Genomic DNA, 12,638 nt, shown 5'->3' with positions numbered 1-12,638 from the left:
CAGTTAGCTTGAGCGAGAGCACTCTGCTACTGTGGAAACCGGCCACAAAAAAAAGAACACAGTCCTTACAGTGAGAGGGGAGCGAGGACACACTCTTCCCTTGGACAGTTGGTCACTTGGACTCTTGGTGTCCTAACAGTTAGCCTGAGCAAGGGCACTCTGCTAACTGTGATAGCGTAATGTTTACAAAAAATCAATGGACACAATCACAATACACAATATTAGCTTAGTCTAGTTAGCCGGAGCGAGGACGCTCTGCTAACTGTGACAGCCGTGTAAGGAATCAATGGACACAATGTCAACGTCGATCTAGTCCAACTAGTATCTCACCAAGTTAGCTTGAGCGGGAACACTCTGTTAACTGTGAAGGGCGGCCCGACAGCGTAACTCTACGCTCCCATTAGCACGCCACTCGATTAGCTAGAGCGGAAGCGCTCTGCCAACCATGGAAAACGAACAATGGTTATAGAAAAACAATGTTAATCGATCTCACCGATTGCTGTCTTCACAATTTTGGTGGCCCTTATCAGACTGAGTCAGGGGCTCGATGGTCCGCACGGCGAAACATGCCGTTCCCTCCTAAGAGGGACAGCTTGTCGCAGCCTTTGGAGGGCGAAGATCCGCATAGTCCGACCGGTGGTCACAAGGCTACCGCGACAAACTCTAACATGTCTTGGTCGTAGTCAAAATAATTTCTTATTCTTGTTTAGTTTCTACTACCATGGTAGTTAACCTGCGTAGCGAGAAGATGAAAAAGAACTGATCTCAGGATGACACCGGAACTTATAGACAACGGGGGTCATCCGAGGTCACAGGTGACTTTGTTGATATAAATACTCGACCTGCGCATGCGCGAGACAGAAGATATCCAGTGTTAAGCACTGCCTCTGGCGGTCAGTAAGGATGAAATGGAACTAGTGCCTTGTTATAATTGCATGGCAAACATAAAAAAGTTCAAACCTGCTAACAGTTCATGTGTAAGGGGGCTCCTGTGCCTTACCACTCCAGTAAAATTAGCCTAAAACGCCTATCCTGGCATGCCCAATGTAAATTGAAAGCTGTTCTTGAACCATTTGGAGTACATGCATGGTTTTGGTCTCTTTTGAAAGGTAGCACTCTGAAGTTGTTTCCCCAACAGTCAGAATCAATATAACTGCTACTGGCATTGAGTAATAGAAGTTTGAACATACTGAAGTAGGAAAACACAATGGGACCACAGCATGAAGCCTTACCTAGTCCCAAGTTCAAATTTGATAATGATACCACAGAAACTTAATATTTTTCACATGTCTAGGCGTTTTCCAAAAAAGGCCATTTGGAGACCCATGGTAACCATGCTCCCATACCTAGGCTGTGTAAAAATATGTATTCATAATTCAAACTAAAGCTTATTTATGTCGATATACAGTAATTATTAAGTTATTTCGCCATTATTACTACAAAACTCTCAAAAACCGCACTTTGCATTTTACGCAGGGCCTTGACTCGCGGTTATGCAGTTACTTCCGGGTTGTGGCTCTAAATCTACCCACTGAAGCTGTATATCGTTATTTTCGAAATTTCATTGGCTATACGAAACGTCAGTCATCAGAACGATCGGTTGCAAATGGCTCGGTCTTTACATGAAAGAAGAGGGGCAGGCACTTTCCTTTAACGCGGACTCTCGTTGGATATTGTAGGCTGTGGACAGGACATGGAAGCTCCTATTGGGTCAAGTGAGGTGTCAATCTAAAGGTCAGAGTGCAGCCGCCATTTTGAGACGCAGAGACCGGCAATGTTTACATGCGAACTGGAGTTACGTTGCAAAATACATTAATGATGCAACAGCAGTCCGTGGGTATTTATGGACGTAGTAATGTGTTTTGGACTAAATATTTTACTTGATCGGACCGTCTGGACCTTTGCTAATGTAACAAGACCGCTTTTGTTGGAATATTATCGATGGGTAGATTTCTATGAAGCTTCATCGGTGAGTTGCCTCAATTTTGTAATTGTTTGTTTGTTAGTTGGTGGTCTGACAGATGTTGATTGTACCTGCTGTTGTGATTGTATCTTGAAAGGATTTGCATAAATCGAATCACAAGAATCTTAGCTTTCCAAAGATATGTCGCATCAGTACCTACCTATACATAGCAGATGTGTACATAACACAAGTGTACACTTAACACTCCAAAAGCCCGTGGGTAGGCCGTCGGAGTGTTAACCTTGATGTCTGTTGACAATCCGAGACCCTCAAAAAATTGACCATATGACTTCTCTATCTGATTGTTCGTGTGCATCCCTGATTGTTTCATTGGATCTGTCCATTGGTTGGACTGACCCAGTGATTCATGGGAAAAAGTTTTTTGAGCCTTCTATAATGTACAATATGAAATTAAGTTATTGCTCCTTAGCCCAGATATATATAACAATATAAATATAAAAGAAGACCAGTCCTGTTAGCAATCAGTACAAATTGAAATTGCAGTTCGTATGTTCATATGGGAACATACATGAAAGGCTCTTATCCCATTGTGTCCAAGCTGTGTCAGCACTTACCCATTAATCAGATGCTCCAAAGCTGCCCCAGTTCTTTCAGGCTTAACCCCTCAGTGATCGCAGTTGTTCTCCTCCCCCACCCCCAGGTATCATCGGAGGCATGACGAGCATCATCACTTCCACTGTGGAGGGCGTGAAGACGGAGGGCGGAGTCAGCGGCTTCTTCTCTGGCCTGGGTAAAGGTCTGGTTGGCACCGTGACCAAACCGGTGGCTGGGGCTCTGGACTTTGCCTCGGAGACAGCACAGACGGTCCGGGACATGGCTAGTCTCAGTAACCACAGGTGGGTTGAGTCTATCACCTGTACTATGTCACTCCACCTTCTGTATTCTATGGAGTCAAAGAGGTTTTTAGCTCTCTACGGAGCAAATGTTGAGAGATGAATTTGCTGCAGCATGTAGTAACATATGAAGCGTAAATGTTACTGAACTGAGTTGAAAAGTAAAATAATGACTGTATTGTATATGCCTTAAAAATACTGAAGCAAATCTTGTGAGGAAAACGGGTAAAGTTGTGATTGGCGGGTAAAGTGTTGGTGTGGTTGCTGTGTTGATCAGGCTCAGTGTGCAACGGGTCAGGAAGCCTCGCTGCTGTAAAGGACCTCAGGGTCTGCTGCCGAGACACTCGAACACACAGGCTGACGGTCAGGAGCAGCTCTTCCGCCTCACTGACAACATCCACTCTGAGTTGTGAGTCTCACTCGTTCCCTACATTCTTACACACAGTGCGTGTCTAATACCCTGATTACCTTCAGTTCCATCAGACTGACTCTTCACTGTCTCCCTCCAGCTTCATCGCTGTGGAACCCATCGACAGCTACTGCGTCCTCATCTCCTCCAAAGTGGTCTACTTCCTGAGGCCGGGGGACTATGTGGACCGCGAGGCCATCTTCCTGGAGGTCAAGTATGATGACCTCTACCACTGTCTGGTCTCTAAGGATCATGGGAAGGTATATGTGCAGCTCACCAAGAAGGCTGAGAGCACTAGCAGTGGTGTGGCCATGCCTGGCCCCTCCCACCAGAAACCCATGGTAAGACACTCATCTGACTAGTCCTTCATTGACGGTCTCTGGATAGTACGACCAAATCACACACACACATTAAATCTCTCCATGGATATAGTTGTGCTTTGATTTGTGCCTCAACCTCATTACAATGAAGCTGAATGGCATTTAGTTTTTTGCTACTAAAAAATTTAATTCAACAGGAATGTGTCTCTAGAAACCAAGTTTCATCCAAATGTATCTCAAATTCTAACCAAATTTCAAGAGAGTGGAACTGAAGTCGCATGCTTCATGTATGTCATCTATCCATTTAATATGTTTCTTTTCCATGTTTTGCTTTTATCAATACAACTTTTCTGTTTCAGCCAAGCGTAAAAACTACTTTCTGATCTTTCTGATTTTTTTTGCCATTTCCACGCAGGTTTTTTTTTTTATGTGCATATAAACAGTTGAATGGAAACACAACTACTGTTACTCTGAATAATAATAAGAACAACACACTGTCTCTTTGGTAAAAGCAAGCAACTTTCAGGTGTGGCTAGACAGACCTGAGTCACATGACCTCCTCTCCACCATGGAGACCTGGAAGAAGACAGACTCCAGAATCTCAAAGCTCAAGCATATCCGTCACACAGATAGGATTGAATGTCAAACAGAGAGAGATGACATGCACACAGACATAAATGATGACTCGTGCCAATGAGGTGTTTGCAGCTGTACAGGTTGTTTTAAGCAAACCTACAGAAGTAACAAGTCTTACTCACTGTGTAACAATCCTCTCCACAGGTCCATGTGAAGAGTGAGAACCTCGCCATCAAAATCTCTCAAGAAATCAACTATGCTAAGAGTCTGTACTACGAGCAGCAGCTCATGCTGCCTGCCAGTGAGAACGAAGACTGCTTGCTGCTCGAGTCCTGATCACATGAGTTTTCTGAAGGAACTTCTCTTAAATCCTGAGAAGGCGACGACTTTTATTGATTTTTGTAGGCCTCCGAGTTTTAACAAACTGCAGTAAAGGGAATAGTCAGACACCTGTGCACTTGGTTTACTCACATGACCTGATGTTTGGCAAAGCACATACATGCACTCAACATAAAAACAAATGCAAGGGAGTGTTAGTTTGGCTGTGTTTATGTAGAAAACACTGTTCCTCTGTCTTTATACGACTGCTGAAGACATCCTCCGGGTGTTCTATGTGTTTGTGAATAGACAGAAATGTAAATAGAGCTACATACCAATACTATCAACCAGTGTACATACTGTATTAATTATGAAGTATGAAGAATAACAACAAAAGCTGATAATGTGAAATGTAACAAACTGCCTTTGCAACTCTATTTTGTGTATAAGAGACTATTAGTTGGGGGGTGAATTGCACTGACACAGGGAGGGAGGGGCCCTGCAGCCTTCCTGCCTCACACACACTGAAGCCTTTTACAATGACACACCTCCAGGTCTGATGTGTCTCCACTTTCATTTAACAACCCTTTTTTAACGAGCCCGCTTCTTTCTATCCAGAGTTCTCCTGTAAACGTCAGTGTGCACTTCCTTTTAACTCGTCTTTGGGTTTTGGTTTGGTGTCTGATGAGATTTTCTTGAGCTGAGTTTGAGTTGTGTGTTAGAGGGAGTGGAGTTGGGGATAGGCCAGTCAGAGAGGTAGTGGACTGTGGTGGATATGTGATCCTGTAAAATATCGTTCACATGGACACTGCTTCAAATAAAGCACCACAACTGCAGCACTCACTGGGTGGGACCTGTTATTTCCACACTTGAATGTACAGTTATACAATATTCTATGATTGCATACACACACCTGTTTGGGGGAGGGGCATGATGATTGTCACTATGAAAAATCCCCAAGTTCAAAACCACCAGAGATTGTGCTGACGGCGATCGTTCATCCAAAATGCATCTACAAAACGTTTTCTGCAGAGAGTACATTCTCTGACACTATAAGTTCGGTGTCAAAGGAGAATCATTATTGATAAATGACACATTCATTTTCCAATAATAATTAAGCTATGAAGCTGCAATCACTCCACGATCACGGTGTAACTATTGCTGGGCCAGTGTGATCATCTCCCTCTACACCTCAGGAGACACACAGGTCAGCGGGAGGTTGCATTGATAAACATTGACACCACTTGATAGAGGTTTATGTTTTCAGTTTTATTCCACAGGATATATATGATATTACAATCTGTTCCACATGGTTTTATAGGGCTAACATGTTTGCTTCTACATCACCTGCACTTTATGTGAAATTAGACAGGTATGTTTTTGGTAATCTAATTGTCTTTTTTTTTTTTTCTTACACCAAATGCACCAAAAGAAAGACCATTTAGTTATTGTTTTTGCGTTGAGCAAAGAAACGTGACCATTTTCAGATCTGATCAAATAAAATGATTTTTTTTAAATGTATGCTATGCTGGATTTTCCTGAAAAACTGTATAAGCCAATATAAATGTAATCCCTCTCAATCATTACTTCTGAGTAGGGCTGGGTATCTGTACTTGATACCTTTAAAGGTGCAAGATAGGAGATTGGGAGCATTATGATTGCCTCTCAACATGGCGAATGCCAGCCGGTGGCTCACAGCTAAAGATGCTAACAGTGCAAACAACGGCAACAGCGCTGACGGAGCTAACAGTTTTGAATCGGAGGGTGGCCGTTACAGTTCTGCAACAACACCACCGAGGTTCATGGGAAGTATTGGAATCTGACCAGGTGCCTTCGACATTTGGTCTGAGACAAAGAGAATCAGGCCTTCCTGTTGGCAAGCAAAGGTTTCATCCTGATTCAAGTTTGAGGAAGACCAACCCCCCTGAAGAAACTCACATTACACTGTTCAATTTCTGCCCCCAAACGCACCACTGCTCTCATTGGACGAGACCAGGGATGCCGAGGCGGCACTTCCGGTTTTACAACCGGATGCCCCCAAACCTATGAAACTCCGAGGTTACCTGAACACCACTTCTCGATCGACCCAGCGTTGGTGCCAGGGAGCACGAATGCAACGCTTGCTTCCCTTTTACCAAAACCTAGTTCGAATAGTTTTATATTCGCGGGATGAATATACCAGCTGTTCATCATTTTGTACTTGTGTGTTCGCATCCTGGACGCAGAACGTTTCTTCAAAGAGAGAGAGAGAGAGAGGGAGAGAAGCGCATTTCTCACTCTACATCCAAGCCTCCCTTTGTTCTAGCCATAAGGACGCGAAATTCCCTTATCCAGACCAAGAGATTCTCTGCTACCAAGAGAGTCGATCACGCCGCACAAAGCCTGAGTTCCACTGAAGGTCAGAAGGATCCCCCCCCCCCCTCCTCAGTCGCAAGGACTGCAACACAGGCAGAGATTCTGGGCAGATACGAAGTAGAGGTCATTGTGTTTCTTTATCTTGTTGGTGTGCTTAAAGTACTGTTAATTTTTTATAACGTGGTGTAAGCTTTATGATCGCTGACGTGTGTAGAAGTTACCGTGTATTCCATGCTACGGTGATTCGTGTTGAGACAGCCGCAGTGAGGTCGGGGACTGCGATCCTTAGTGCGAGGTCAGAACCGCATCTGTGACAAAGAGCTGCGGCTATGCTCCTCTGACGGAGAGAACAGTTTTCTGAACTCCGGCGCGGAGGATCTTAATCTTTTGTTTTGGAGGTTTTATTTTGTTTTCTCTTTCTCCTCTTTTACTAACACACACACACCAGAGGTAGCCAACACGGTGCGCGCGGGCACCTGGTCGCCGGCAGGGACCATGTGAGTCGCCAGCAAGGCATGTTCTAAAAATAGCACTAGTCCCCATGGATCTCCGTCTAAAAATTGTAGTTTCTGTTCTTTTTTTAATTAAAAACGCTTGCATTCATGTAGATAAGTTCGGTGTCAAAGGAGAATCATTATTGATAAATGACACATTCATTTTCCAATAATAATTATTGCTATAAAGCAGCAATCACTCCACGATCACGTTGTAGCTATTGCTGGGCCAGTGTGATCATCTCCCATTAATAATTAATTATTAATAATTCTATTGATGTCAATAATTGAGTTTTCTTAGATGCTGATAACACGTTCCCAACAGGAGGTATATCAGTACTAACTGTTGTATGAGCGCTGTGCAGAGTGGCGGCTACGCTAGCCAGTGGGACACAGCTTCCATTCACATGATGCTTATTGGTATTGGCCTCATTTTAAGGACACTGGCATTGTAATTTTACAAATGTTACCCAGCCCTACTTATGAACCATGAAGTGTGTGGTGGTGTCTGTATCTTCAGAGAAGCTGCCCTCTGCCTGGATTTTCTCATTTTGCTGTATTCAGGATGTTTCTGGGCATCAGCCTTTGGGCACTGAGTGTATATCCCCCACACATGAGCAAGCACGCATCCGAGAGGAAACTACGAAAATGCACCAAAGAAATGTAAATAGAGCGGCAAACACCAAGCTGGATACAGTCATTTGGAAGCAAATGTTTTACGAAGGAGCTTTTAATCATTTCCAGTAACACATTCTTGGTTTCCCAATCCATCCATCATTTAAACAAGGAAACGTGTCATCAGCACAAAGCGCTTTTACAGTCATGGAGTAAAAGGGAGGGAGGAAGGGATCCTGATTCATGATGCGTTGACATTATGCTCCCTGAAAAAAATGAATGCAATCAACTGTTACAGAAGCATTTCCATAAATGACAGTATTTGACTAGTCACTCTGGAGCTACAGGTGAGCAGCTGTGTTGCACAAGGGAATAAAAGTTACTAATGTTCCAAATGTGTTGATTTCTGAGAATTTAAATAACCTTCAAACTCCTCCAGATCCCACAGAATAAGCACTGAACACTTGTTGGGTCTGTTTCTGGTCTGAGCAGCTCTTATTTGTGATGGTCACAGGTTTTTGATCACTTTCAGTGGCTCTATCTGTCCTCTACTTATTCATAATAATATCACATTTTTGTGCAGTTGGAGTGTCTGCATGAGAGGTGACTATGCTGATTGGCCAGCATCTAGCCTATCAGTATCTCCAGTGCTATTATTCCCTGTGATCTAGTGTCAACCCTGCAGACTCTTATAGGTGACATCACACTATATCCAACGTTTCCCTCAGTATGATGCAGTTAGTGTCACCTAAAAACTCATAAACAGTCAGAGTAGAGTAACCCATCAGCAAAGTTGCTCACAGTGTGACGGCATGCTGAACAGCATCTGGACCTTTGCTCTGTGGCTAATGCGCTTTCAATATCTGTCTTCTCTCCCAGAGTTGAAGTCCTGCTGCATCTTTAATGTTCAGCACTGGTGGAACAGCTGGGTGGGGGTTTAGCTACTGCCGGGGGGTCATTAAGAAGCCGGAGCCTCAGGTAGATGTGGGTGGTGGTGTGTGGAGGAGCAGCAGAGCCTCGGGTCACGTCAGCTCGCAGGTGAAGCTCAGCAGCAGCAACATGGAGATTAATGTGAGGGAGCACCGACTGGCCGCTGCGTCAATGGCTGCACACAAAGACAGCATGCATTACAGAGCACTGCTCGAGATTCATACTATTATGCACCATGACTGTGGCATGTTGACTGCTACAACTTCCCACAAAAGGAGAAGTCTATATTTGTGATTATTTTAACAACAAATCTCATGTTCAGACCCAAACCAACACTGAATATCTTGTAACAAGTATAGTGTGCGTATCAGAGCCTGATCTGTTCTCTTCCTCCGTGCAGAGAGCTCTATTGTTAGGCACAAACTAAATGATTTATCCCGTCAGTGAGCCACACGCTTCCTGCATTACCGTGACTCTTTCTGAACCCGTCTAGGGTCTGTTTTGTACGTCAGTTTCTGCTTGTTACATGCATACATCGCCTATTGAAAATAAACTTCTGTTTTAACAAGAAACAACTTGATTAGGTTTCGACAACAAAATTACTTGGTTAGTTTTAGGAAAAGTGTTTTTTGTTAAAAACGTACGTCTGCTACATAGTCAGAAGTCAATATTGACTTTTGGTTTCACACGGGATGTGAACACCAGTCTGCAAGGCCTAGCACCCGTCTTTGTGTGAACCCACACCCACACAGACTTTCTTGCTCTCTTTATTACTTCACCATACTTCCTCCTTTACTCCCACCATACCTACGCCACATAGAGCACAGCTTAGCTTAGGGCCACTGATCAAGCTGCCATAGTTGATGACTTCGGAGTGAGAATGGGCTCACTGTGTGTATAAATTAGAAGTGTTTCAGTTTTGTTTCTGAGATATCCCCAATTTTCCATCCTTTTCATGTGAGGAATGGCACCAAAAACTACCAACTACCAACCCACAAGCCTCATCAGGTCCATCAAAGTCTGTCAACTGATTCTAAGTTGCAAAAGGTATGGTCTGCTTCACTTTGAGTTTCAAATGACCTCTACCCAGCAGCCTTTGCTCCTTGTTTGTCATGTTTATCCCATCTTAAAAGCCTGACTTACGGTGTACCTCAAGGATGGATTCTGGGCCCTATCCTTTTGTCTACTTATATACTCTCCCTGTGACAGCTGAAAGGTGAGAGGGCAGAGACATTGTCATGAAAGTGACACTATGAAATGAAGTGGCATGAAAGAGAGGTGTAGTTGGGAGAATTAGCATTATAGAATTAAAAACAAAAAAGTTTCTACTATGAAATTGTAATGAAATCCTATAAAACAAAAAATGAAAATAAGTCCTGAAAATACAAATTGAGTTATTATTTAAAATATTTCACAGGATGCCTCCACAGTAACAGTAGTAACAGTGCCTGAACTGATTATGACAAATGACCTACCAATGAAATGTTCTTTTCCTTTCTTCAGTCTTGGGTTATCTGTAAAAACACCAAATCAAATAAAACATTGAGTGTGAGCTCTCTGAACAAATGATCAACTATTAGAACAAGACTCACCAAACACGATGAGGCGGGTGTGAGTGTCTGTGGAGCCTAGAGGATTCTGGGCCGTGCAGCGGAACATGGATCCATTGAGCTCAGCAGGAACTCTCTCCAGGATGAGTTCCCTTCCGTCATGCTCCTCTCTGCCATCTAGCAGATGCCCACCCACCTTTGTCCAGGTGAATATGGGCTCAGGGAAGACCTCGCTCTGTGGAAGCACACACACACACACACAAAGGTGTGTGAGGAGACAACTGCAGGGTCAAGTTGCAAAGTGAGCTCAGGTGGAACACTGATCTCTCTGAGCAATGTTCTTAACCCGTAACACTGCACTGGAGCAGCTCAGTGAACAGTACTGTGGCTCAGCTTAAGGTAAAGGTGTGAGATTCAACCCAATGAAACCAATAATTAAGTGTTGCAATTGGTGTCTTTTTCTAAACAGTGTTATGCAATCACCAACAAAGTAATAGATTGTTTAGTACAGATGATGATAATAATGTTGGCCTGGGGCCCTGTGACACTACAGACTGAGTGAGTGATGAAGTTACACCATCAGAGTCTCTTCTAGTTGCTTTTTCAAAGTGAAGAGGAGCGACAGTGTTTCTGCTGGTTTTGCTGTTTATGTATCTCAACTGCAGATTGAAGCAGGCACATTTTAGACAGGCCTTCATTTCTAATTCACTCCGTTTGATAAGGTGAATTATATATTTGATCTTCTGTCAGTCTGTCTCTCTGTCCCTCCTCTCCAGACACATTCTCTACTCCACAGGCCCTGCAGTTCCCCCGCCCACCTCCTCATTAGCCTCTCCCTACATATACCCATCCACTCCCATTGTTCCCTTGTCAGGCACATTACCACACACACGGTGACTGAAATAGGACAATAACACTTTAGATGAGCATTCCAGTGCAAGCAAAGCTTTAAAATAACCTGATCATAAAGTCATTACTGTTGAATTTCAATTAAAGTAAAAATGTACATTCTGCTCATTTGGCATTCACATTTGATGACAGGCACCAGGAGTTCATCCTATATCTGGGACAGCCTTTTATTTGTTTCAGGTGACCGCACGCCCAGCCATTATTTGACTTGCTTATTTTACAAAATATTGTAATTCATGTAATTATTAAGTGTTTGTTTGCCTTGATAGGCAGAGAGGGGAAGAGAAGGGATCAGGGACAGACAGAGGAGAGCAGGAGAGGGGATTCTTTTTCCAATTTTCCTTTGTATTAAATAGATCTTGAGACATATTTTAGAAAACAGTTCAATGATATAATCAAAGTAAAGTGTTATTCATAGTGTATTTGTTGTGTGTGTCATTGTTGCAGCCCGTGGCTCCAGCATAGCAATGTTGTTTAATATTGTGAGTCTGATGAAGGTCCTCGATTAAAACCCATTGTGTGTCAATTAAATCATTTTTATTACAGTTTTCTACACATCTGATTTGTTCTTAGCCCTTTTTTAAAGTCTGACATTTTCCTTGACGAGAGAAAACGGATTCAATAAGAACAGACTTCACTAAAAGATACACTTTCCATTCAAATTTGATTGTAAAAGTTTGGAGAGATATTACTGTTGACACTGACTGATTCAGAGCCTCAGGGCCCTGACAGCAAAGCCTCAGTCATCTGTGGCCCTCTGGTGCCTCAGGCTCTCTGTTCTACTGGAGGACTGGCAGAGAAAAAGACAGCTTGTCACAACCACCATTGGGATTTAAGGAATACTTCAGGATCTTGGGAACATGTGACTGTTACAGAGGGAAGTCATTTGCATTTAAATGTGTTGTGGAATACCATCACTATCATAACAATGTTAATGCATCTAAAGTGTCCTTGGGCAGATTCCCTGCTGCTGCTCCACATGCTTTCTTTAGAAGGCAAAAATAACAAGTCTATTTACATTCTGTGCAGAGTGTGTTAAACATCTCCGAAACTTTGAACGTGAAGTTACACGGTGTGATTGATTGTAAGGTCACAATACATATAATGTATTGAGTAATTGAGCGAGTCATGCTTGTTTAGTACATTAAAATGTCACTGCAGTCACACATGTTATTATAATGCCCAATATAATAACCCAAGAAACAGCCAGGAGGGAGAGTTCTACCATCGTCCCTGCTCTCAAAAGCTTCACTGTACCACACGACAAAAGATGTAACTCAAGTCTCTCAGGTTGGTTTTGTGAATGGACAGAAAGGAACTGAAACCAATTGTTGCCTGGAAGGAA

At 43.1% G+C, this 12,638-nt stretch overlaps 2 protein-coding genes across 10 annotated transcripts in view; one reads left to right on the top strand and one right to left on the bottom strand.

Moving 5' to 3' along the window:
• The window catches only part of vps13d (vacuolar protein sorting 13 homolog D), a 76,902-nt gene extending 71,626 nt beyond the window's left edge, over window positions 1-5,276 (top strand). For all 6 annotated transcript variants that reach the window (XM_031876391.1, XM_031876389.1, XM_031876390.1 and 3 more), the window contains 4 exons: window positions 2,625-2,820; window positions 3,095-3,226; window positions 3,327-3,567; window positions 4,327-5,276. In XM_031876391.1, the coding sequence (XP_031732251.1) occupies window positions 2,625-2,820; window positions 3,095-3,226; window positions 3,327-3,567; window positions 4,327-4,458 (701 nt within the window). In that variant the 3' untranslated portion in view covers window positions 4,459-5,276. The remainder of the gene's footprint in view (window positions 1-2,624; window positions 2,821-3,094; window positions 3,227-3,326; window positions 3,568-4,326) is intronic.
• LOC116399316 (immunoglobulin superfamily member 21-like) overlaps window positions 1-12,638 on the bottom strand; it is a 48,145-nt gene that overhangs the window by 14,137 nt on the left and 21,370 nt on the right. For 2 of the 4 annotated variants that reach the window (XM_031876395.1, XM_031876396.1), the window contains exons 8-10: window positions 10,427-10,619; window positions 10,310-10,348; window positions 7,339-9,009 (exon numbers count right to left, since the gene is read on the bottom strand). In XM_031876395.1, coding sequence (XP_031732255.1) covers window positions 8,927-9,009; window positions 10,310-10,348; window positions 10,427-10,619 — 315 coding nt within the window. In that variant the 3' untranslated portion in view covers window positions 7,339-8,926. Of the gene's footprint in view, window positions 1-7,338; window positions 9,010-10,309; window positions 10,620-12,638 lie in introns of those variants that run through there. The other 2 variants (XM_031876397.1, XM_031876398.1) reach the window with 2 other exon arrangements.

Source organism: Anarrhichthys ocellatus, unplaced genomic scaffold (assembly GCF_004355925.1).
Source record: "Anarrhichthys ocellatus isolate YVR2014 unplaced genomic scaffold, GSC_Weel_1.0 scaffold108, whole genome shotgun sequence".
Classification (NCBI taxonomy): Eukaryota; Metazoa; Chordata; class Actinopteri; order Perciformes; family Anarhichadidae; genus Anarrhichthys; species Anarrhichthys ocellatus.
Note: the sequence above shows the minus strand (reverse complement) of the source record. Positions and strands in the feature narration are given on the sequence as shown.